The sequence below is a fragment of the Delphinus delphis genome, chromosome 14 (genome assembly GCF_949987515.2).
Source record: "Delphinus delphis chromosome 14, mDelDel1.2, whole genome shotgun sequence".
Classification (NCBI taxonomy): Eukaryota; Metazoa; Chordata; class Mammalia; order Artiodactyla; family Delphinidae; genus Delphinus; species Delphinus delphis.
In genome coordinates, this window is record NC_082696.1 from 79805277 (window position 1) to 79832438 (window position 27162).

At 36.3% G+C, this 27162-nt stretch overlaps 1 protein-coding gene across 21 annotated transcripts in view; it reads right to left on the minus strand.

Moving 5' to 3' along the window:
* RIMS1 (regulating synaptic membrane exocytosis 1) overlaps positions 1 to 27162 on the minus strand; it is a 474653-nt gene that overhangs the window by 138153 nt on the left and 309338 nt on the right. For 16 of the 21 annotated variants that reach the window (XM_060030385.1, XM_060030379.1, XM_060030380.1 and 13 more), the window contains 11 exons: positions 24625 to 24748; positions 21291 to 21337; positions 19158 to 19270; positions 17159 to 17289; positions 16402 to 16573; positions 16124 to 16277; positions 14918 to 14989; positions 10353 to 10509; positions 9499 to 9624; positions 7827 to 7889; positions 2921 to 3010 (listed from right to left, as the gene is read on the minus strand). In XM_060030385.1, the coding sequence (XP_059886368.1) occupies positions 2921 to 3010; positions 7827 to 7889; positions 9499 to 9624; positions 10353 to 10509; positions 14918 to 14989; positions 16124 to 16277; positions 16402 to 16573; positions 17159 to 17289; positions 19158 to 19270; positions 21291 to 21337; positions 24625 to 24748 (1249 nt within the window). The remainder of the gene's footprint in view (positions 1 to 2920; positions 3011 to 7826; positions 7890 to 9498; positions 9625 to 10352; positions 10510 to 14917; positions 14990 to 16123; positions 16278 to 16401; positions 16574 to 17158; positions 17290 to 19157; positions 19271 to 21290; positions 21338 to 24624; positions 24749 to 27162) is intronic. The other 5 variants (XM_060030384.1, XM_060030371.1, XM_060030378.1 and 2 more) reach the window with 2 other exon arrangements.

Below are 27162 nucleotides of genomic sequence, written 5' to 3' on the forward strand. Positions count from 1 at the left end.
AATATATTATATAATGGAGATGCTCAAACACAGAAATTACTTCCTTTGCAAACAGTGTTTCCACGTGTCTGTCTCAAAATTCATCTGTTAACCTGGGCCAAACCATCCTCATAAGGGAGAAAAGGTAGGCCTGATGGTTTTGGGGTCCTTCGGGAAGAGAACATGCTAACTGTGCCTGGCGCTCCTTTATATTGGAATAATCAGTGAAGTGCAGTGTGGGGTACCGAGTCTGCTTTAACAATTTCATCTTTTGTACTAACACAGAACTTCCTTTGCTTTCAGAGTTAGTGAAGATACTCCAGAAAAGGGCATTAAGTAGGTATAACAGCATACACATGTTCATCAAGATAGTTTAGAATCAGCAAATTGTTTGACCTCGATAGGTTACAAGGCTGTGGAAATACTGATAGGTCACCATCTCAAGAATATGAAGTTATGTCTTTAACAACTTTTCTATAATATCATATTTACTATGTATATGTCAGGCATTGATCAGCTCTCTGGTCAGTCACCAGAACTAAGTAACCTGGAAAACTCTCAAAGCTTCCACAGTTCCTACTCTCCTCACGTCCTGTCTGGGGACGTACAGGTGCATCTTCCAAAGAGCACAAAGCCCCCACTGCTGGTCCTACTCTGTCCTGTCTCGAAGCTGCTCAGAGGTCTGTGCGCAGAAGGACGGCATCCTCCACACCAAGACACACCTACAGCATCTGTAAATTTCCTGATGAGAACTCATCTCACTTTATTTTCTTCTTGACAACAAATTGACCCCAATAAGTTAAAGAACATTAGTAACACCAATTCCAGTCCCCTTTCATTTTTTTTAAGGGGAAATTTATTTTTTATTCAATAGATAGAGTGAATGTAAGTTTCAATCATATTTTCTCTTCTATCAAAAGTACGTATCATAAGTGAGTGCACTCAGACCTCACTATGACCTGTAAAAGAATCGTGGCCAGATTATTTGTCTACAGGTTGGCCTGTTCTAAGGGTATTATCAGAGATGAAATTCACCAATACATGGATCTGTGAATTCTCTGGCTTCAGAGCAACAAGAAAACACGTGCTCGACAGGCTTCAGTGACAGAATAAAACTGTACTGTCCAATGTAGTAGCCACAAGTGGTCAAGGAGCAGTGTGAAAAAAGGAATGCAGGGCTTCCCTGGTGGCGCAGCGGTTGGGAGTCCGCCTGCCGATGCAGGGGACGTGGGTTCGTGCCCCGGTCCAGGAGGATCCCACACGCCACGGAGCGGCCGGGCCTGTGAGCCATGGCCACTGAGCCTGCGCGTCCAGAGCCTGTGCTCTGCGATGGGAGAGGCCACAGCAGTGAGAGGCCCGTGTACCGCAAAAAAAAAAAAAAAAAAAAAAAGGAATGCAAAATATCTCACTAACAGTTTTTAACTGATTATATGTTAAAATGATAATATTTCAGATATATACTAAAGTATTAAAGTTAATTTCATATTTTAATATGGCAAGCAGAAAATTTAAAATTATGCATGTGGTTCAAACTGTATTTCCCTTAGACAGAACCAATAGAGATGACATTTAAGATGTTAGGGTATCGTTGTAGTCAGAAGATTCCGCTGACTTCATTCTATCCTTGTTTTAACACTAACCAGAAACATATAAGGAAATAATAATAAGTAAAAAAATATAAAAATATTTTTTCTTGCTACTCTTGTATATATTTTTTGGGGGAAATATACAACAAACAAGAATAATGAAACAATTTCAACTGTGATTTTAGAAGAGCCCATTCAACTAAAGAAGAGCCCGTTTCAACTAAAATTTCTTCTACAAATGTAAAGAAATACAAAAAGTTAGATTCCATTGTTTTCTATTACAAATTTTGCAAATACAAAAGAATACAAAATTAAAAAGTAGATATTTTTAGTAGGATCTTATGAAGACACTAAAAAATGAACATGTCTACCTGTACCAATCATTAAATTCCAGAAATAAACATCTCATAAATAAATGAGTAGAATCAGACTAGAAAGATTGCTAAAGGAAAGCTTTAAGCAGCCTCTGAAGAAGAGGAAAAGTGGGTTACATTAACACAACTAAACATTTTTCCTCGGGATTTGTGAAGAGGTAGTATGCAAATTTCCAGTGAATGACTTCTAATCGAAAAGAGATAACAATTATAACCGAGACTATCAATTATAACCAAGTTTACTGGAATAGAAAGTTCCACCACAATGGAAAAATTAGCTGCTCACACTTAGGAGACAGCGTAGTACACGATCAATGAATTAAAGTCAGAATTATTTATTAATCAATCAATGTAAAGTGTTAAGCAAAATTACGTACGTGTGTATGTAATGTGCCTTTATTTTTGTAAGGCATCAGGAAATCTATGATAAACATACTATTTTGTGTTGAAATATAATTTAAGGCAAAACGATCTATATCAAAGAGCAAGTTGATTTAAAAAAAAACCCGAATATAGATGCACAAGGGAAGTATTCTATCTAAATAAGATTCTTGTTTTGCGTTTATGGAAGACTGTAGTTGCACCTATAAATACGATTTATCAGCGGAAGTACTAGGAAAGTGATCTTCCCCTTCAGATAACTCACTGGCCCTCACAACCATATCAGCGTACCGAAGGCTCCCTGAGGAGGTGTAAAGAAAACCACTGAACAGCAACGAAAGGGGAAAAGCAGCAGCGAGAAGCAGTTACAAATCACGTCACGCCATTTGCAACGGCATCCACGGAAATGTGTGTATGTGCTCCCTCTGGCTCCGCCACATACACACATCTCTACACAGGCGTGTACAGAAGGGAGGGGAAATGCAGACAGTCGGCAAGTGAACATGGATGAATAAGCCGTGAGACTCAAGGACACAAAACAGAGTGATAGGGGAAAAAATGACTGTACAAAATGACGGGAAATTAAGAAAGTCTTTATACCTTTCTCGTTCTGGTGAATGCAAACTAGCATCTGGTCTCAAGCAGTTGGTACTAGCACTCCTCGCCCTGTCAAGGGAGGGCTGCAGGTCACTAGTGCCAGTGCATTGCATCCAGGGTGGAGGAGAAAGACAGAGAAAACAGAGAGAGGAAGACCAGTTAGAGAGGAAAGCATCGAGTCCTGTCCCCTTTACACAAAGTGCAGAATCACTGCGAGTCGGTTCATAAGGGTGTGAGCGCTGACAGGATGGCCGTGCACAGTTTTGTTTAGAAAAAGACACTAAACAAAGATTATGCTTGAATTGCTTTGCATAATTTTTTTAAAAGGGTCTCAGACTGAAAAAAATGAGGCTAACACACCTACTTATGAAAAAACTGGATACAGAAAGCACTGAAACAAAATGCCTAACACTTCATTACCAAGGACAGATGCCACACCAAAACAAAATGAAGGACAGCAGAGGAGGAAAATTTTACAACTCAGCTATTTTTGGTTCAAACACTAGACAGGGGAGGTGGACGGTATGACGTCCAAACGTCCTTACCTAACCAGAATCTCATCAGTAAACCTCAGTGCTCTCGAGTGAAAGCATTCATGGTGAAGGGGTTTGGTTTTAGTATGTGCAGGCAGAATTGAGCTCCACAAAGTAAAATCGTCCCAAAATAAAATAATATAAAATCAATTCTCATAATTGAAATCAACAAGTAAAACAACAAATAAATGACAAAGAAGACAACGACTAGAAATCTGATATTTGAGTAAGCAGATTTCATTTAGAGAAATATTCCAGCATAGGTTTTATAATTAAAGCTATTTTGACTTTTTTATTGTATTTTTAAATTAGTTTTTATTGGACTATAGTTGATTTACACTGTTGTGTTAGTGTCTGCTGTACAGCAAAATGAATCAGTTATACATACGCATATATCCACTCTTTTTTAGATTCTATTCCCATATAATTAAAAAGTAATGAGCAGAGTTCCCTGCACCATACAGGAGGTTCTTATTAGCTACATATTTTATATGTAGTAGACTGTGTATGTCAATCCCAATCTCCCAATTTATCCTTCCCCCCTTTCCCCCTAAAAGCTATTTTTAGATATCATGAGTTTTCTCTGTATATAATTAATTTTAAGAGGAAATGCTAATGCTTTATTAGAAAGTAAATTTGCTATTTTTAGTTGGTGAGGGATTAGGGATTAGTTTATAACTGAGACTCACTGTTATGACTCTTACCTGTAAATATTCCAGTGAGAACAGTTCTCTAACAAGGGCATCTTGGGCGGTAATGTTTTATAGTGCCTAACAAGATGTCTGGAACATGGGAACGCAGACATGCAGGAAACAGAAAAATACATGTGAAGCGAATTTTATCAGGATATGAAAAAAGTAGGAGACTAGAAATCTACAAACACAGATGGATCTTTTGTTTTTCTCAGAAAGACCACAATAATTATTTGAAGGTAGGAAAAAAAACTGTTAAATATGGAATCATGGACATGTCTTCATAATTAAGATGAAGACTTAAGTTATAGTTTAAAAGCCTTAATTTGAAAAAGATTTGAGAACTACACTCTATGAAGTAACCAACATGAAACTTACTATTTAATCCCTGTTTAATATTATACCTGCTTCTATGGAAATAACTCATAGCTAAAAGTACTAAGCAAATAATTTATGAAATTTGGGAATTAATATGACTAAAAAGTTAATAGTCTAATAACAAGCAAAATGCTGACCAGCATTGCAGGGACAAGGCTGGTGACAGTATTGAAGGCAGTAAAGGAAGGAAGATCAAGAGGTGACTGCAGGGCTTCCCTGGTGGCGCAGTGGTTGAGAGTCCGCCTGCCGATGCAGGGGACACGGGTTCGTGCCCCGGTCCGGGAAGATCCCACATGCCACGGAGCGGCTGGGCCCGTGAGCCATGGCCGCTGAGCCTGCGCGTCCGGAGCCTGTGCTCCGCAACGGGAGAGGCCACAACAGTGAGAGGCCCGCGTACCGCAAAAAAAAAAAAAAAAAAGAGGTGACTGCAGTGGACAAGTCTTTTCCATTTGTCACCTTCTGGATACAAATCCAACAGCAGGTAACATTTATCACCAGAAATTGGGTGGGATGGGTATTAGCTGCAACCAGAACATGAATTCTGACTTGGCAGAAACAAGGCCCAACATCATCTGAATTCCTTTAAAACCTATAAGGAATTCTGGACTGTCTATATCACCAAGGGTAAACTTGGTCCTGTCAATGAATGTTTTGGTAATTTAATAATGTTTCTACAAACTTTAACTGTCAATAATGAAAATCTATTGTCCATTTTGGCTTACATTAAAGTATGATAAAATCAGGAATAGAATAAACATTTGCTGAGGAGATATTAAATATCAAACACCCCCGTGGGTTTATTCATGTTTATACTAATGGTTGATTCAGGAAATCTTTTAAAGCTGTGGTTTAAAATGTATTAAAGTACCACATTCAAGCACAGATTGAGGACACTTACTGAAGCAAAGGATTCAGCCTGCTTCACAGACAGAATCTTCTTTTCAACTCCTAAACCTTAGGCAACTGTCTTTAGTAACAAGTTGCTATACAACTTTTCTAAGCAATTGGTTCAAAAGTGAATTTTTTTGGGGGGGTTACACTCTAACAGGGGTCAGCAGAGAATGGAAATAGAATGAAAAGTGGCCACAGTTTTTAGTTTGAAGGTCCACATTGGCTTTGCCACTTATTGGCTGTGAACCTGGATGATTCAAGTCATCAAGCCTTTTTCTACATCTATATCATGGAGGAAATAATCTTTCACAGGGATGCTGTGAGGATTAAGTGAAATAACAGGTACAAAGGGTCTAGGACACAGTAAGGAAGCCACAGCATTTTCTGTACAACATGACTGTCTCAGGAAAGGTTTTATGGAAGAAGCATTTGATAATGATAACAATGGGGGGCGATGAATTAAACAATATGAGACAGATTTCTGTAGTATGTGACTTTGATATGCTGTGCGTATGAAATCTCCAGGGAGTGGCTTTAATTTGCAAAGTTTCCAAAATATGTTTGACTCACAGACTCTTAAGTTGGCTGAACTTCATGCGGAACCAACTCCTCGGATCACATTTTTGGAAAAACTAGTTCAGTGCAAAACTTCAAACAGACCTGATTTGGAATCCTTGCTCTGTTACATGTCAAATAAAACTTTCTTAGCATCTTTCCTCATCTGTGAAATGAGGATAATAATGTTCATATGATACAACTATTGTCAGGACATGGAGATAAAATTCCTTAAATAATTACCACTGTGCTTGGTACTCAATGAATGTTATTTTCCTTGTTTACTGGAAAGTAGTAAATACACAGGTTTTATTCTTAAAAGTTGTAAGTGAATATGATAGGTTGTATTCTGAAGATAAGATTTTACAAAATGATGAAACTACTAGCTTATTCTGTTGTGCCTATCCTGTTATTTTACCTTCGAAAGTGGGATGTAACGGAAAGAAAAACAATATATTTAGTGATTCTGTTTAGCTTACTGGTGTGAATGTGTTAACAGTACCCACACGTTGGGGGCCAGGCACACACCAGGTGCCTAATAAATATGAAAGCTTTGTTTTGTTTGTGTTTTACAGTTGCAGTCACCCCAACAGGACTATGAGAAAATTTTCTGAATCTGTAAAGAAATCACTCCTATTAAACTATTTGTCAGGACAACAAAGTAAGGCTGGAGGCTTTCGAATTATAAAGAATTGAGCTGACTTTTTACAACAGTTAGGATTTTACATTAGTTCTCCAGTTTGCAGACAGAACTAACATCCCTCATTTTTCCCTGTGGCATCGCACACAGGGCAGTAGTTATCACTAGCAGAGTTTAATACATGTAAAAAGTGAATTCTCATTCGGGTGATCACGTTCAATTCCTGAGCGGAAGCCCAGGTCCACACAGACACAATAAAGCTGCATCTGTGTGCGTCGCAGGTATTCCGGGTACAGCTCTTTCCTTCTCTCTCCTATTTACTCTTTATGGCCATAATATTTGAAAGAGTTTATCTGTGTGTTGGTTCATTGTCTCACCTAGTTATTCTTTACCTTCCATTAACTTCACATTGACAATAAATACACACAGACTGTATTCTTTGAGTAATCTGTAAAAGGACTTATTTGGGATATGAGATCCAAGATGTAATGAGATGAAAATAAAGTGCTAGGTTCTCAGCTCCAATTTAGACGACAATAACGTATCCCCTCTTCTTCTCATCTTTAAGGAGGCTTTATACTGTTACGTGTCGCTATGGGAAATTTGGTAGTGTAGCATTTCTGACCTGGTGAGGGTATGAAGGGAGGGAGGGCTTAGAAGTTAACAGGTCATATATCTGCACTCTTTATCAAGAAGGAAACTGAAGCTCAGCTCTTAAAAGTGAAGTGGTAAAGATCTTATTAAAAGCAAATAGAAAGAAAACAACAGTAGAACCAAAACATAAAAATAAAAGAAGGCTAAAACAAAGTGAACTTATAATCACAGAAACAGTAACACTGCCATGCACAGCGGATCAGACCTCTTGTGTCTAGATGTGTGTGTGTGTGTGTGTGTGTGTGGCGGGGCTCACAGCGAGGTTATAGAATTTTAATTGCAGAAATCGGTTCCTCGGTTTTGGAAATGTGTAAACACATTTACAGCCACAGAGGCTCAGCAGCCTCTGGATTTCAAATACTTTGATAGAAAAGCAGTCTGTCTGGATCAGAATTCAAATATATTTGGAACCTTTTCCACAACCTCCATATAAAACAAAACCAATTTGAACACTGGGGAAATTAATTTCACGTATTCGTAATAATACCGCTAAGGGGGAGACGGAAGCAGAGTAGAATGGAAAGAGTCATCACACACAGTTACCGTCACCAAATTCCTGTATTTACCTGGTGGTGTGTAGGCATTCTGCACTTCGTCCTCGTTTTGCTCTGGGAAGCATGAGAAGCTCACTGCACAGACAGGATGGGTGGTGAGTGAAACAGATAAGTTATGAGGCATTAAATGACATGGGTTATGCCAATGGTATGCCGATGACAACATGGAAAGGGAAGAAACCAGATTGTCTACACTAGCATATTTGCTTGAGAGGTTAAACAAAAATAAACATGACAGTACTTTTAAAATTTTCAACAATAAAGTACAAACATTATGGTCGAAGTCCTAGCTGTTGCTATTGTATTTCAAAGTGATTTCACAGAGTATCAAGGCAAAACTAAACTAAACTGAACCTTCCCCAAATAAGACATAGAAATCTGTTTCCAATTCTAGACGCTTAGGTATTTTAACAACTTTTAAAAGCCCTATAAATCTGGCTTTTCTGATACTAATGGGAACCCTAAATTTTAAAATTTCTTTTTAGCAACTCAAAGCATGACAGTTTTCTTGGCTCTCACAGCCTGTAAAATGCAATGTCACTTATTCTGTTTCTCCTTTACCAACTAAGAACATACTTGATTAGGAATGTTTTATCTTAAAACTGATACTTTTTTCTACACTCAAATTAATTTCACTCTATTGAATGCCCTGGCCCAGAAGTCCTTCTTTTTCCCCCTCCTCACCTAAATTCATGGTGGCCCCGGTGAATGTCAACAAAGGGACCCTCACCTGACTCCACTCCACCTGAGCAGCGGGGACACCCTCCTCCGAGCAGTGCTCCGTCCCAGTAAGTACCACAACCTCATCTCCTGAAGGTCATGGCTCCATCAGGGTGACAGTTAGGGAGCTAAGAGGCTCTCCTTGAGTTCTGTGTCCTTGACTACACAGCAAAAATCAATCATTGTGTACCAGCCTCATTCCCTACCCTTCCCTAAAAGTTTCTACACTTCAAAAAGCCAGAAGACAGGATTCAACCAGCTGGGAATTCTAACAACCCAAAACAGATCGTGAGCTTGTGGTCAGGCCCATCTTACAGGAGGGGCATTAGTCTGAGGAGAAAGTCCGCGGGGGCATGTAGAACCATGGAGTCATAACATCAAACAGATGCAGAACTAAGCCTAAGTACACATCCATAGAAGAAAGAATCCATTTCAATATTTTGTACTTTATAGACATTTTAGGTAACTACATTTTATGGGAAGTAGGTGTACTGAAATATATGACTGCTGAAGTTTTCACAGAAACTCTGCAATAGTAACTGTCTTTCAGATGGCCTGTACCCAAAAACTTTTTATTGCAGAAAAAACATAATTTTATAATTACATAAATAACATCCCAAAGACTGCAACCCACAAAAAATAAAATATTTGAAAATTGCTTACGTAGACTCCCTTCTATAATTTAGGTTAGTGTCTAAGTCAACAACAAACTGTACATTTAAAACTGGCTAAACATAAATTCTGATTTTTTTTAAATGCACCTTTTATGACAATATAATATTAGTCAAATATTTCCCAGAGTTGCATTTCTATTAGAATATCTTAAGAGTCGTTCCTTGGGAGAAGTTCAGTTTTGAATGATGAAATACTTTTCCTGTCTTTTGTACTATACCAAGATACCTATCATAGACGAAAACAGAGCAAAGAAGACATACAGTGTTGCGATCATAACGTGGACAAATACCTGTCTTGTTCTGATAGACACTGACTGTCCACATCTCCGGGTCTGTGACCAACTGGGCTGCAGGACACATCATGGTGTCTGGTTGGAGAACGTGACCTTCTTGTTGGATGAATTTCATCTAAACTCCTGAAATGATTGCAAACATTTACATGCATCACAATGTACCACCTTCCCCAAACAGGCTGACAGACTAACAGGAAAGAATGGACGGTAATTGGCAAATAACTGACACGGCTTGAAAAGTGCTGGCCTCATCGCCAAATACATGTTTTAAAGGTATTTATTCTCTACCATTGCTTTGCCTGTGCTGTATTTCTCTAACCTCCTTTGTTTACTTCCATCAGAAAAGGACCACGATTTTCATCTGCATACTTAGTGAAAATTTCAGAAGTGTATTTCAGGGTGAGATGAAATACAGCACGACGTAACTTCCATTTTATATGCTTTTCCAAACATTTAAAGTGCTTCAAAGAGACAATCCCAAATTTCTTAAAAATGCATTCTGCCTCAACCTCATCATTTGTGCCACTTCTCTGCACAGGTCTAATTTATTACCATACAATTTCTCCCAACAGGAGAAAACTAACTAGCAAACAGAATACAAGACAGTTATTCAAAAACTGTGCTGGCAACATTCACTTCTTCCACTCCCTGGGAGATTACCTGAGATTAGAGAACAGAATGTTGCATAGGTTGGGTAATGAATAAAAAGGCATTTTGCCTACAAAGGACTCTGAAAAAAATAACTTGATTGACCAAACCATTATTTCATTTCTGTTAGAGTCTTGTGGCAGTTTGCACTGTATTATAATAAAGAGTACCGTCAAGGATGCTAAGCTCTTCTCGAAGCCTACCTCTGTAATGGCACATTTGGTAAACGGGAACGCGGCCTCCCCTGATCATCGCCACGATGAGGAGATACCGACCGTGATCGGTGATGCGTTGTTCTCTGCTGCTCTGGCACAGTTAATGTTGAAGGTTTGCTTTCTCTAGCACTAGACCTATAACCTACTGGCGAGAGTATACACAAACAACGAGTCAGTATTCTTCTATAGTGTCATGTGGAGACATCAAATGACATGGAAAGCGGCCATTGACCTATGAAGATAGATGCCATGCAGTCGGTATTACCAGCCTTATCGACAAAACTACTAAGTATAGGTACAGAATGTAACATACACATGCATGAGGACCGGGTACAGTTTGGCTCAAAGGTTACCATGGAGATACTCATGACAAATAGGACAGCTGATGCCTCAGACGTCAGGATGAGTTGGGATACTAGTTCACGGAATGAGTGAGTGATTTTTTCAGCAACACAAATCAAGCACTTGACAGTGAACTGTTACTCATATACAAGTCCATGCTTAGAAATTTAGTGTCTCTTCGAATGTTATTGGAATTTTTCTGCCAAAGGAGAAATTATGTTAGTTGGATTTCAGATGGCTTCACTAATAAGAAAATAAAGATGCTACCATACCAATTTTAATTGACAAAGAAGAGCAGCAGGGCTTCACTATAACAAACACTGATTGTGAATTTTGAGGACCACAGATAACACTGCAATTTTCAAATGAAAATAGGGTATGGGTGGAGCTGACTATGGCCATAGTGCAGAACAAATCAACCCTCCGAAAGAAACAATTATCAAATCTACCCCAGACATCTGAAACTATTCCACAAATGTGTGAGTAACCTAACATAATTAAGTTAATACAGTTACTTAAAATTAAATTCGAAAAGTCATTCTCCCTTGAAACCAAAAGGTTTCTATGATCTCTGATTTAGTTAAGATAAAACAGCAAACCATAGTAACAGTTTAATTAATGTTTTCACAGGGTTATGGTTGCTATTATTGGAAGGAAAATAAAAAATTCTGTGGCCAAAGGAAAAATGATGATATTTACAACTACATGAAACGTACACAACCATGAAAACATTAAGTCTAACAGGGTAGCTTGAACTGCTACTCATTTATTTACTTGACAACTCTCACATTATTTTTAAAATATGCCATGTAACATCATTATTAAAGGCAGACTAAATTCCCCAACAGTTTATTTGTTGTGATTGTATAATCTTTTGACTAAGCTTAGAATATACGGAAGGTCTTTAAACATTACATAAAGGCCAATTTGACAATATTGACACCAAAGAAGCTCAGCTATTTTGTTACTCTCTAAAAACATCGGTAAAGGACCAAATAATAGAAACATAAGTGGTATAATTTATAATTTCATTTTACGACAAAGATAAGAGCAATTCAGGTACTATTTTGAATTTCATGTAGAAAATTTCCTTGTTCAGACATACAAATATTAAGTCTAGAACGAAACCAACTAAATTTACATGTCGTGAATTTATTTCATCGTTCAATATTAAAAAATAATGGTGGCTGTTTTAAAGATAATTAATCCAAAGTCTGAATTACTTAAAACATTTTAAATTACAATTTGGTATCATTTGAAAACATTTGGTATCAATTATATTGTAATTATGGAAGGTCAGGATTGAATTGGGAACACCATTTCACGATTTCAGTGAATACTCAAGGTATATAAATGGAACTTTTCGATTTGGAATAATTAATGATTCTGAAGTAATTTTTAGAGACTTTAGGCATCTTCTGTAAAAGGGTATAATTCATTTTTTTCTTGGATTCTTTGTATTTACATAGAGATTAATGTCTTTTTTATCCTACCCTAATATGCATTCATAGGCCTTTCTCTGCTTTTTATAATAATTCATTTTTTTATATTATGTTTAGTTTACTGTTGACAACAGGCACTCTGCCTTCAGAAAAAAGGTAAGAAGGAACTGCTATGTTATGCTCATTTCAATGTTTCAGTTAGTTCAAAGTTATCGGGTTGTTTTTGTTGTTGTTGTTGTTTCATTTTCTGAACTTGCAGTAATGGTCTGAAAGTTGAGGTTGCCAGACACCTGGCCTCAGATGAGGGCATTCCGTGTGTGGTTATTTTTATTCTTCTTAAGCAGCTGAAATTACTTATTTTAAGTAACAATAAGGCTATGATAACCATAAAGGTAGTAAGATGTAGCTCTGGAGGTCTCAACTGCTTAAAGGTGGTAATACATCAAACGAGGACATAGAACCCTGTGGTCCTAGAGAAGCCAGGTATTAGGAAGTTCAAGGCCCAGCTGCGGTAGAACATCTAAATGACACTTTCCAGCTGCTTCAGCAAACGTAACCAGAAGCTTCATTGAGTGTGTTAAACACACGTAGAACTACCTGGCATCCACGCGTGAACAAATTTCTCCCTATACTGGACACTAGGAAATCTGTAATCAGCCTCTTAGAATATCTGGTAATGTATCAACACACTCGTTTATTAACTTATCCCCTCACTTTATTTTAGCTTCTTGCCCTTATTTTACTATCTTTCCTCTTCACTTAAAATGTATTGTTTATTATATCTTTAGAAGCTACCATATATACATTTTGAATCACTGAAGGGCACCCCTAAAATATAAATAAATTCCATTATCTTCTTTATTAATTTATGAAGAAATCTCGGGAACATAAAATATTACTGATTGGCTTACGTAATTTATTAGTTCTATTCTATTAAAAGTTTGCCTCGTTACATTTTAAATGCTAAATAAAAATGGATATCATTTGAAATGACAATTCAGACACTGCTTCTCTATGGTAAAAGGATAACCCCTGATATAAACATGTATAATCATATGTTTATATCAGGATGGAATATAGATATATCTAGAATTCAGTGTTCTTTGGTGGTTCCAAACACTAATTAACACCACTGCAGTCGGTCCTATACTTCCCACTTTGGCTGTTACCCATGTAGTCTCTCAGGGAAAAAAGAAGAAACTCATCGTTTTTGTAAGTATTTGTTGAATTAGCCGTTCATTCATTCATTCATTCATTCGCTATCCGGCCTCATCATAAAAATGTGAAATTTTAGGTGAATAGCCTGTGAGAACCACCCACAGAAGTAAATTCTATTCAGATGAGTAAGAAGTGACAACATTAAGACGAATTAACAGCCAAGATTCTTGTTAGAAAGGTTTGTTGACAAGACCCCTTTCCTACGAGGAATCGTCTGAATTCTACTTAAATATGCCAACGGGTACCATGGAGAACTACCTTCCCCCTTTCAATTCCATAAAGACAATATTCTATTAAACTCTGGGTGAAAGTTTCTGGGTAGAGTGTGCCTAATTATTCTGATCCTTTTATAAATCAACAAACTCAGAGAGCAAAACATGAACTGTTATCCACAATGAGCCACTATTATTTCAAACTCTCCCTGATGGTCTGATATCAAGGAGTAATATCTAAGTACACAGATATGCACAGAACCAGATTCATTGTTTTTAAGATATCTGCTACTTTCATACAGTGATCAATGAAGCTTAATTTTAGGGAACTCTCCATAATTTTCTCCCAGTTTTAATGAAGTCGTATGTATGTCTCTAAATTGCGACCTCAGTCACTAGTCTTTGTAATGTCTACTGACTTTACCAAAACCAATGCCCTCAAATTAAGTGCATCCCCACCTGAGAAATTATGTAAATTAAGGGAACATCTGTCAATACTGTCCCAAAGAAATGTCTTTAAGAACTCCTATTTATAGGAGTTTTTCTTTAATGTCTAAAGATTTTCTTTAATGTTCTTTAATGTCTAAAGATTTTCTCTTTAATGTCTTCTTATTTGAATATCTCCCCACTCTTCATTAGTAAATAAAGGGAACAGGATTAGTGCCAAGAAATTACATCTTCACTACTTGGTTTGACTCACTTTCTGACTAGACTCAGATGAGAAACATAGATTTGAACTGCACAGTGTCACAAAGACTTTACTAATTTATACAATGACAAAAAGACAATGACTTCAAACGAATATTGAATCTTTCTAAAGCATTTCCTTATTTTAAAACATACAGACACATTCTGCGTATAATCAGTGCTGAGCATTTCACAAGAGCGTTAAAAGCTAAGCCATGCCACATGCAGTTTTCAACCCTGCCATGCACCTGTCTCAGTGTATTCCATGGAAGGCTACATTATTTTCAGAAACGGAGGAAGCGAAGTCATAGACATACAGTATAAACACAGGAGAATGGAATTTTTATTACAGAATTAACTCTATCCTTTCAAAAGTCATATTTTCACTTCTGCTCAGAGCATTGTGAAATGATGATTTGAACTTCGTTAGCTTCTAAGGGGGACGCTGACTAATTTAAGTGGGGATGTTAAATGAGTATTTACTAGTCCACCTCAAACTTTCTTAATAATTTGGAAGACAAGTCACCATGGAATAGTATAATCCAGACTTCTCCGTGCTCTAAATCTCCCATATGGGACCCAAGGACGTCTGGAAGCTGGCAGCAAAGCAAGCACGGAAGCACAGTGAAGCCGGCCACGTTCCCCCACGCACCTGGAGGGACCACTCCAATGGCATCATCAACCTCATAGTCTGATATGTCACTGTCACTGATTCGCTGGGACCCTGCACGACAGGAAGGCAAACAGATACCTCTGTGTCCGCTCGGGTCAGGAAATGTGGAGGACATGGTCACATTTTTTTTTAAAGCTAATTACATTCTTACTAAATACTTTCACTTTTGGTGAAGTAGAGTTGATTTACGATGTCTCAGGTGTACAGCAAAGCGATTCAGTTATACATATATGTACTACGAAGTTAATGCAGAGCTGATGTTTAAAAAAATATTCGTTATCCAAGGATAACATATTCTCAGCATCCTCATAATTACTGAAGACACATAGAAGGAAGAGGATTTCATAGAAGAGTATTTTGACTCTTCAAATTGTTTTTAATTAAGGTCTATAGCGAAGTGTATACTGTTTTCTACCCAATTATGCGCCCTCCTCTGCAGTTCAGGGAGGATGGGGCTGAGCGGAAAGGTTCAAAGAGAACTTTCTTGGCTGGAACTCTACCGAGTTCATATTATTGAAAGGGCATCAGGGCCCTTTATAAAATATTTATGTTTAGCCCTCAAAATTAGCCATCACACTGCATGAAACATTAATTTTGAGGCAATGATTGATCAGAGAAGCACTAATATGAAGTATTTAATTATATGAGGAAAACAATTTGGTTCCAGATTACCAAAACGAGGCTTCTAAGTTTCATCTGTTCAATAAGAGATTTTGTCATTAATTCAAAAATTAATAAGTACAGAAAAAAATGTGTTTTCCCCAATCACCAGATGAACAACAGCAAACACACTTTACAATGCTTTTGAAAACTTGTTTCTCACAAATAATAATACTAAAAATATCCAGGAATTATACTGTTATTAAGATGTTCTATGCAGCAACCCACCAATAATGACAAAAATTACCCCATCAGTCAACCAATGAACAGCTCCATCAGGACTGGGCAAAGAATTATATTTGAGAATTTTTAAGCTTTCAGCTGTGGAATTACTCCACTGTACTGTATATATTACTTTCATTGGGAAAATGCAGAAAATGGTTTTGCCAAGCCTCTTTATATAGATGACTGATTATTCAATATTTCGATCTCTAATGAACATTTGAAAAAACACCCTGAATGTTCATCTCGGATTCGATCAAATGACACAATTACTTCTGGTAACTGAAAAGAGCCTTAACCTACTTTGCAGCTTTTTGCTGGCGCTCTCCCCGTGGACGTGTCGCCGTGGCATGAAGGGTGATGGCTGAGGCAGAGGTAGTGAGGATTCATCATGAGTCTGAAGTTTATACCAATGAGGCTCATCATCTAGAAGCGCCGTCTCCAACTCTATGAGGATCTGAAAGGGCAGCTCTCGGGTTAGATCAAGCACCGTTCCCCAAATATAATAAAAGCAGCCATAAAAATGCACATCACAGAAGCCTCGTGAGGCGTCTGACCCGGATCTTCACGACACCCCTCACCTCTCCAAGAAATTCACTCTCCTCTTCTTGCACCCTGGGCTGGTCCCACACGGTTATTTCCAACATCCGTTCTCTGAAATCTCTACGATGCACATGTGAATACACAAAAGTCTGGTTCCATTTTGGCTCTAGTACTTTCTTTACTGTTTTGGTTCGCCTTTTACTTTTATCACTGAAAAATAAGTATGTTTTGTCAATGAAAAAGCAAACGCAAGTATATGCTGCCACCTACTGTAGTTCCATGCAGCGCTGCTCTTGGGATGTTTACTCTCTTTCATTCATAACTTTTAATATACAAGTCTGAAAAGACTATCGAGTTTAATAAGATTCTAGTTTTAACTACAATGTAGGCAGTAGTTACGATTACAGAAATTATAGAAACGCATACACAAAGGTACATTCTAAATGATGTGGCTGTCAAAGACTAATAGATGTGGAAACAAGGTAATGGACAATTTTAAAATTGGCAGATTATTTTAAAGAAACACAATGCTTGAGGGAATTTCTTTTAGGGATAATATAGTTTATTCCCTCATAGAGAAGTATCTATTACATTTTAAAGCTATAACACAGGTGTATGCATATGTGCAAATTCATCAAAATATATATATATATAAAGTATGTGGAATTTTTGGTATGTCAATTCTACCTCGATAAAGCTTTAAAACATATACGAAACCGTATCCCAAGAGAGGAAATTCTACTTTTTTCTAATTAGCGAAGATTTTTGCATACTTTTTCTAAAATTATTCCATACCTTCTATCTGGAAGAAAATACATTTTTACATAGGGATTCCTGGGACGCCCATCTACTCTTGGGGGTAGATCTGTTGCTTGCAGAACATTTACAATCAGCTGGTGGCCCACTTTGTCATACCACAGCTTCACCTAAGAGCAATGGAGAAAGAAATTAGCATTTGTAAAAATCATGAGGCATTATAATTTCACAAAAATACTAAAATTATTCTTGAAGAAGGAAATTTCAAATTGCAAAATACAACTGAATTATAGATATTATTTCTGCAAAGAATACCAACTTGAAAGCATAACCATTTTAGAACTTGACTTTTCACGCATTTTAAGTGTGACTTACAAGAGGCGGGCCTGCAGTGTTGATTTATAGTCTCTTATATCATGCGATGGAATAAAACTAATGATAAAATTTTTAGAAAAGACTAAGGGAAGAGGGGGGGATATTGAAATAATTGTCCTTGTTTTTAAATGCTAAATGCAAGTGTTTGGTGATTATACGTATCTTAATAATGATTATAGCATGACTAAATGCATTCTGCAGTGCCAGCTGTAGTTGAAATAAAATGTTTGACGTTGGGAAGAATATATGCAGGTAACTTGGAAGACATCAGGAAACGCATTTGCTGTATGCCTCTGTACATCAGGTACTGCTGTTTTCTGGTATTTTTTTCTTATTTAATTTTTATAATTAACCTATTACAGACAACTTTTCATGAGAGACGTGGAAAGGAGCAAAGGAAGGTACAATGCGTAAATGCCTTTAAACCAAGCGAAGGCCAAATGGTATTTCTCCTAAGATACAAGATACCTCAATAACAAAATCCAGGAACATGGCACACTGAAATATTACCTGCAAACTCCTAATGCAGTCAGTGCAGTATTTGTGCTGGCAGGGGACAATGTTAACTTTAATTTTTTTTTTTAATTTAGAAGTTAGTTTTGGGCTTATGGTTAAATAAGAATTATGATCATGCGTTGTTTAATAGGTATAGATCAGAATACATTTAAGAGTCATTAGAACAAAATAAGCTAATTTAACATGGGAGTAGTAAGGGGCAGGTTAAGAATTCAAACCCGGATCTGTATCAATCCATACCTCTGTTCCTAATTAATACCAGAGGTGTGTTTTTCATAAACCTGAAATAGGTGGAGTGTATGAGAGATTCCCACACACACACTGAAATAAAAAAGACGGCAGGGCAGATAAAATAGCACAGGGACTAGACAAAGATCTTTAACCTACTAAAAACAGAAGCTAAAACCAGGAAGCGTTTCAAAAATCACAGCAAACTTACAGTTATCTTCTTTGTTTAATTAAAACTAAGAGAAGAGCAGCAAAAACAGACTATAGAAATTCACACATTACCGAAGTAGCACATGATCAACTATTTATAGAACAATGTGCAGCAAGATTTTCTTTTAGTTATTAATACAAATGTCCCGTGTTCTACCATAATCTGAAGAAATGTAGCTTTTCCTAACAACTAGCCATGTTTTCTTTACTCCAGCTTTTCCCAGATCACATATAAAACAACAGTGAAGAAAACTGTAGCTTTTTCACACTAGTATCAGCAACCAAAGTTTCATCAAATGTCTTAAGAAGTTAAAAAAGTATCTTAAATTTAAGTTTCTCAGGATCCAGGCTCAAGAGGTTGTTAAGTAAACAGCCCATGACTCTCCAGGTTTATTACATCTAACCAACTACTTACCTTAGAAACTTTTATACAGCACACAAAAAATAACTGATACTTTATTATTTCATGTTATCATTTATCACTTACTGTTCAGAACATCTGGCACACTGTAGGCATTCAATAAATATTTCCAGATATATGAGTAAAAGAACAATCTAATAATAAATTAATGAAAACTGATGAAGTAGATTATGCTGTTAAATGATTCTGACCGTATCACAGCCTTCAAAGAAAGCCACACATTTTAAAGACAGACTCAGAACAGGGAGCTTATACTAATGGTCTCCAACATGTACCAAAGACACATACAGAAAGTTGTCCTGGTAAGACTTGTGGCGCATCTTTGAGAGCTCCAGGGCTTGTTGGAGAAATTACAGAAATGGAAGGCCTTTCCATCTTCTGAGATTCAAAGGAACTAGAACCTAAAATGAGAAAAAAAAATCAAGTACTTTTTAGTAACATATTTGTAACCTATGTGTGGAGAATACATATTTTTCACGAAATGTTAAATGCATCTGTTACTGGTATAAAACCATAATTCAATGGCGTCCATAAGAGTAGGACCTACTATCAGTGGGATAGTCCTAGAAAGTTATCATCGTGCTTTCTTTGGTTAATTGTCTATTTTAAAGGTATTTAAAGTGATATAATCAAATACTGTATTTATTTGCTCCACTCTGTAAGTACTGACTTTCTGCGTTTCTAGAGGGTATTGGCCTGTGTATGTTCTCGTACAGCCTCGCATACAGTTAAAGGTTTCATGCTATCAGTGATAAGAAAGATGGTACCCGTTGTGTTAATTATCTTAGGATCATCTACTATGAACTGTCCTCACTGAAATTAAAATGAATGCACATATCATATAATTTATGAGCTGCGTCTAAGCCTAGATAGAATTCATCACTGTTTTAAAATACGATTTACACCTCTTTTGATTTTGATCTTACAGATCAATCTCCTGTCTGAGGATGCTGTCTAGTGATTCATGCGTGGAGGAGGGAGGCTGGCTCCCCACTCAGCCCCTCAGTGAGGCTCTTCTCCCCCGTTTTAAATGAAAGTCCTCTCTTCCCGGGTCACTGATAAAGTGTCCACAACCAGCAATATGGATGTCTGCAGAATGCTATTACTCCAGCAAGTATAACCTTGAACCTACAGCTATTCAAAACTTAGCTTTATTGAGAAAACACTATTTATGGACCATTTCCCAAGAGTATGTCATCCACATTTTTTTCCATACATGCAACTTACGTTTAAATTAAATCAGCGTCATTCTGTACCTTCTGAAGACTTTTAACTAGACGAAACAGTGCTATAAAATTCTTTATTACTATGTCTTTTCTATGAAGTATTCTTAGGATAATTTTCTTCTTCGGTCTCAGTACAATGACACTGTTGCTTCTAATAGTCAGTATGTTTCTAATATACCAGTTTTTTTCCTTTTAAATAACATCAACACTATAAATTATGCAATTGGTTCCATTTCCCTCTTTATATTAGAAAACTCAAAACCAAATCTGGTCTCCTGTCTAGCAGGTATGCAGAATATGATGCTATGCATTTGATTTACTAACCTAATCTCCACTTCCTTGTTTATCCCATCCATATATTTTCTACCTTCTTATAACCATCACTTGTTTTCCCCTTAAATCACCTTGTATTTTCTATTCCTATAAGCTGGGTTACATAATAAGCAAGCCCAAGTATAATTAATTTAACTCCCATCCAATGCAAGGTAAACATTTGAGTTACTTCCACATTTTTTTTGAGGTACACGGGCCTGTCACTGTTGTGGTCTCTCCCGTTGCGGAGCACAGGCTCCGGACGCGCAGGCTCAGCGGCCATGGCTCACGGGCCCAGCCGCTCCGCGGCACGTGGGATCTTCCTGGACCGGGGCACGAACCTGCGTCCCCTGCATCGGCAGGCGGACTCTCAACCACTGCGCCACCAGGGAAGCCCCATCATCTTCTTTTATCTGGAGTCCCTTTAATGCCCATGTAGATAACTCAACCCTCTAGCCACAGTCCCCTGGCCCTTTATTTCCACTGAAAACCCCCTCTACTCCACCCACTCACTTCCATGATCATATCTGACACCGTTAGGTTGTATTAGAATTATTTATGTGCCTGCTTCCTTCACTGTTCATGACACTGAGCCAATTTCCAATCAACCTGAATAATCCAGTATCACAATGCATTTTCATGTACAGCAAATAGAACTGTTAGTATATTAATTTTGCTCTGTGCATCCTGACTGCTATGATGCAGAAGGTTATTGCCAATAAAGACTTTTGAACTTTTGATAGACACCCCCCCCCACACACACACACAAAGAGCAGAAAGAGAAAAATCTTAAAGCAGAACTCCTTTGGGTTTCCCATGACCGCCATGATTGCCAACTCATTTACATCAAATAACTAAAGGAGACAGTAAATCTTATACTCACTGGACTCCAGTGGAGGATGAGAGCTCTCAGGAATCCGTGGAATGTCACTAAAAGAAACAGGGTATAGTGAAAATCCCATTAGCTTAAGCCACCCTGTCTGAGGCAATCACAGCCACACTTTATCTCAGTGGTGTGGAAAACCCTTTTGGGTCTTTACAGGTGTGGAAATGGACGGGAGTTACCATAAAGGCAATTTCTAATGTGCATGAATGTCAAACACCACACACACAAAAAAAACTGCAGGAAAAATAAGTTTTTATACATTTAATAGCAAAACACTTTAACATGACAACAATCAGAATAATATTGTGGCTAAAATCACCACAATATTTTTACTACCAAAACAGCAGGTTTTGGAAATAAAAAATGTCAAAGGCAATATTTTATTTCAATTCTAGAAAATCAAAATGACACATATTTTATAAATCAGTAATATGCTTTACAAACACATCTGAAAGAGTTTACTGAATGAAAGGGAGGGAAACATCTCTGATAATAAAATAATATGGTGAATATCATGGGCAAAGTTAAAAAATGAAAAGGATGGATTGCTTTGGAAATTAAAAATGGTTCAAGCTTGCAACAGAAAAGCCAAAATATTTTATATATGTGTATATATAATTAATATACACATATATAACCCTATACAGAGATTCATATTTCTATACTGAAGTTAGCTAAATATATGGCCATTTACTAGATGATTAGAAAGTGACTTGTGAGAACACCCACTCCTGACACACTCACAAATTGTTCTGAATAAATATTTAATATGACCTCAGCTTCACCCATTATCCACTGTGGGCTTAGAACCCTAGACCAGCTTAGTTTGGAAATTATACTGTAGTAAACTATTTAACCTCTGTTTTCCAAGATATTTTAGTATCAATGTAAGGAGATTAACAATATGCAAATATTAACAGACAAATTAAAGCAGACTGGAGTTAGCTAGTCCCAATAAAATTATCAGAATATTATTTAAGAATTTCTAACCACTTACCTTGTGAACTAACTTCACTTTGCACTTTTGGGGAGAATTGAAACAAAACTCATTTTCTGTTTGATGATTTTCCTGACTCTTCATTTTCACTTTTTTGTGCAAAGTAATTCTCCTAATCACCTACAATTTACACTTCTTACAAATGACAATTCATCCTGTGTTGTGTATTTTATAAATACGTTTTATTATATATTTATGTACAACTAATAATTCGTATGAAATATGTTTTATGTAATAATTAGACTAAATTTCAATATCTAAGACACAAGAAACCAACTATTTATCTTCTGCTACCTTCTCCTGAATTCATCGAGGCAAATAAAATTCAATTCTTAAAAATCTAGAAACGATATTTTTTGGATAGTACAACTTCTTTGAAAATCAGCCTCAAAGTCAGTTATGAAAATTAAATTTGGAGCTCCAAAACCAGACACAAGCTTTGAATTTTATGTGTCTGTGAAAGAAGAATTGTGGAGAAGTCGTAAAAAAATTTTTTAAGTGATTTTGAATTAAAATAGATTTAATGTTAATTGCTTCAGTAATATTCTAATGCATAAATGTCCACTTGACATTTACACAAACCTTCTTATATTGTTCTGCTCACACACAAGGTGGTAAAATAGCTTTAATAACAATTATAAGCATAAAGGTAGGTTGGCAAAAGAGGGCGGTACCTCAGGACGGCTGATGTCTGTTGGACCATGCTGGTCAATGAGCATGTAAATTACATTTGGAATGCTTCTTGGAATCTCTAGCCCACAAAACTATGACTAAATATCTGCTTTCTGCTTTAAATTAATTACACAACTACATTAAACAATTATTAAATATAGCTAGAATTATTCTTCCACGATTCTAATCATTTCCCTATTAACTGGAAAGTTGATGCCAGATTGATTTTTATTTAAATATAAGCTTCATATTCCCATATTCCTCTGAATTCCACAATCCAAGACAGTTTAGGTGTGGCTATGCAAATAATACTTTTAAAATTAATTTTGCACAACACTAAATATAATGAAAGTGTTATTCCAGTCCACTTTAATTGTCTGTTAGTTCTTTTATTTTTAAGTCATCATGAATCAATGGCGTTTTAGCTGATTACTTTTAAAACCACTATATATTTGAAAGTATTTGGCAATGTGCACAATGGTTGATTTTAAATTTTGTTTTTTATACTTTTGATTCATTTTCCAATTTACTTACCTCTTTTCCAGCCTCATATTTACCTCAGCACTAAAACACGTCATGTAAAACTAGCATAAATTATATAGTGTCACTATTTTTAATAAATCTGCATGGAAATGTACAATACTTCTGCAAATGCCTTCAATATTTACTCTTAATAATCACCACTTAAAATTGGTTATAAGTTTGCCTTTATTTTAGAGTTCTGTATATATATTTTTCTTTGGAATATATGATCATACAGTTTCAGTTCTTTGAGAATTAGGATAATTATATTTTCTGGTATGTTTTGCATTGACATATATCCATGAGAACAACAAAAATTTAAGGTTACTAACTCTTCCAGCATAAAAAGTCTTGAATTAATGGCTCTATAATATTTTAGAGAATACAAAAAAGGGAATAATTTCCAAAAATGTACTCAAACATTAAGCCAACTATAATGAGACAGTTCAAAATGCCTTCCAAAAGATTACAGACAGGCAAAATGAATGTTCTGGACTCTGTGGACTTGTTATGAGAATCTACCAATATGGGAACTCTATACACAGAGAAAATATCCCATTGGCTGTAGATAATTAAATTATGCTGAATACTGGCGTTTCAAAAATATCATAGCAATTATTATGGCCAATTAAAATGTTTGAATATTTCAAACTTGCTTGATTTTAAATAAAATCTGGAACTACCCATGGGTAAAGATATAGAAAAAATATTCCATTCTTAGTAGAATAATAAAAAGTGCATGTAGACGTATGAAATGATTACTATTTTAAATATCACAAGAAGATGAGTTTGTTAGTGACTCCCTTTAAGGAAATACTATAATAGTTTAGAATTAATAAAAATAAGTAGTTCTACCATTAAAATAAAATATTTTTACTTTATAGTCCACTTCTGAAAAATACAGATCAATACTTTTTGATACTAAAATTGTTAAATTCTGGAGCTTCTAAAATGTAGTGAAGAAAATTCAGTATTCAAGTTTAAAAATTAAGAGATTTAAAAATTCTAAAATGTATGCCCATATTTGAAGAAAAAACTATCCATGTTAACATGTACTGTATGAATGTATAAACTTCTTTTAAAAACCCTGCTAATACATGTAATTTACTAAACTTAAGAAGTAAGTTTTTTTAGCCTTACCCAATAGGCCTTGAAACAATAATTTCAACTTGAGGTTCTGATTTTGATTCTAAAATAATGTTGTAAACTTCTTCATTTGTAGCTCCCGGCAGGGGTTTACCATTCCATTCTAGAACTTCATCCCCTTGAATTTAAAAAAAAGGGTATTTTTTTACCTTATATATTCTGTTTATTTTTATCTTTTCTTGTTTTTTTTTTAACAAAGAAATGCAAAACATATACAAATAATTTAATTGTCTAGGCTCTGCTCTTGAAAGCAAATTGATTGCCATATAATGGCAGCTAAATGTTTCTTCTAGACACTTTTTTTCTTCTTCTTTTTTTTTCTTTTTCTTTTTCTTTCCCCAATAGAATATTACTGGTCACTGGAAACAGCACAATACAATCTACCTTTATCTTTTGAGAAATACCAGAAATCATATAAAAATCATCTCATGCTATGGGATGGAATTAGCACAGCTCATTTGGAAACATTAAAAAATAATAATTAGCAGCATGCCCTCCATATAATAAATGTAGGCGGCTCTATACATGAAAGATTATTAAACGCTGCATAAATCCTGCTTTACTTTTAGTAGAAACAGCAGTTAACATTTGTTAGCATGAATTTTCCAACTATAAGTCATGTTCCATTGCCTTCTCCAGATGCACAACAGAATAAAAATGCATGAAAGGATTTGAATTCATACCCAGAGGGTAACGCAAGGAGCTATATGGCAAGTTACAAAGCAAGCAGATGTAAAACTGTTGCATGACAGTTAACCCACTTCCAGATGTTCATAACACACACGTTCTATACATAATACATATTGTGAGCATTAAAGTAAAATTAGAAAATACGTTTAAAGTAATAAAACGATAGTGCTTATTAGGTTGTTAGATAACTGAAGAGTCATCAAGGAGAGTGCTACGATGTGAAAATACACAATGCAAACAACCTATTATGTTAACTAGAGTTTTCACCAAAGACCATTTGGGAAAAATTATTTATTTTCATAAATATTTAGAGCAGTTTTAGGTCTCAAATGCCTCCGCCCAGTATCCTTCAAGTGACAACGGAGGCTCAGCTGAAATATCCCAGCCTCAGTGATACTTTGGAGTGTCTTAGTTTTTTTTCTTACGTTTCTGCTTATTTTGTTGTTCTCAGTGCCTATAACACTTTAGTAGCAAAGGAAATGTGTGGCAAACTAATGGATCAATATCATCATTGTACGTCTTAAAGCTAACGATAAATATGGAATTGTTTCGTTTTTAGCTATGCCTTTAAAAAAAAGTAGAAAAGTTTTGTTTTCCTAGGATTATTTAAAGTAATCCCCCCCCCTCAAGTGTTTGCTTACTCAGAAGTAAAAAAGCAAATATTTGAAAAGCATATAATGCTGCTTTGGTATGAGAAAAGAGTATGGTTAGTACCAGTAGTTAAATCACTTCTGATCGTTTGATCTAAGATGTTACCTAGCAGTTTTTCAAAAAGGCAACAAATACCCTTCACTATATTAAAAAATAATAATACATATTTAAAATATATTTGCAGTCTTTTAAATTTATTGATCAAGAAAAGAAATAAAGTTTACAGCACGTGAATGTATACATGTATGTGTGTGTACGAAAATATATTTTCTAAAACAATACTTACCCTGATATTTTCTATTCTACCATGTTCTTTTTGTTTTTCTAAATAATGGATGCAACCCATTACATCAACTTTGCTACCCAGTAATGTGCTGCAATCAACATTTTGCAAAGGCACTGCACTATAAAATTCTTCTACTTATAGCCAGCAACCTGGAAGCATAACTTCCAGTATCAAATTAACTTAATGCATGTATTTAATTATTTACAAATCAAGAACTCCTAAACTAGACGGTGGTTTCCTTAACAATATTTATTTATATCTGAGTCCTCTTTTCAGGCAGGGATGTAGATTATAAGGATACAAAGATAAAAGAGACTTTCTCCTGTCCTTAAATTTGGTGGAGGAGAAATACAGAAATGAATACCTTTAATCAAATGTTACAGGCAATGATAGGAATTCATCTGAGGAACAGAAGGAATGACAGGGAGGAAGTTATTAGTTACTGCTCAGGGGAGATGTCAGGAAACCCTTGAGAACTAAAGCAACTTGACGTGGGCTTTGAAGCATGGTGAGGACTTCAACAGGCAGATCACGAGAGCAGCAAAGCCACCACGGACACGAGAGGCACTGGCCAGGTCCTGGAGGTGGAAAGAGCTGCCTGGGTGGACCACCATGGCTGGGGATGAGACGACTGGTAAGGAGGTGGCTGGAAGTTGGGGGTAAACTACAGAGCTTTGACCTGAGCAGATGGTGCCTGAGAGACACTGAGGGGTCTTAATAAGGAGAGTGTCAGTGCCAAGTTTGTGGTTTGATCATTACGTCAAGCAGTGGAGCAGGGCACAGACTTAGGGGAACAGCAGTAGAAAAAGCTACAGCAAGACTGCAAATGCTAAGGTCAATTCGTGGGCTGCAAAGGTCACGCTAATAAAAAACAAACTGTACTTTTAAAGGTCAATGCTGTTTAT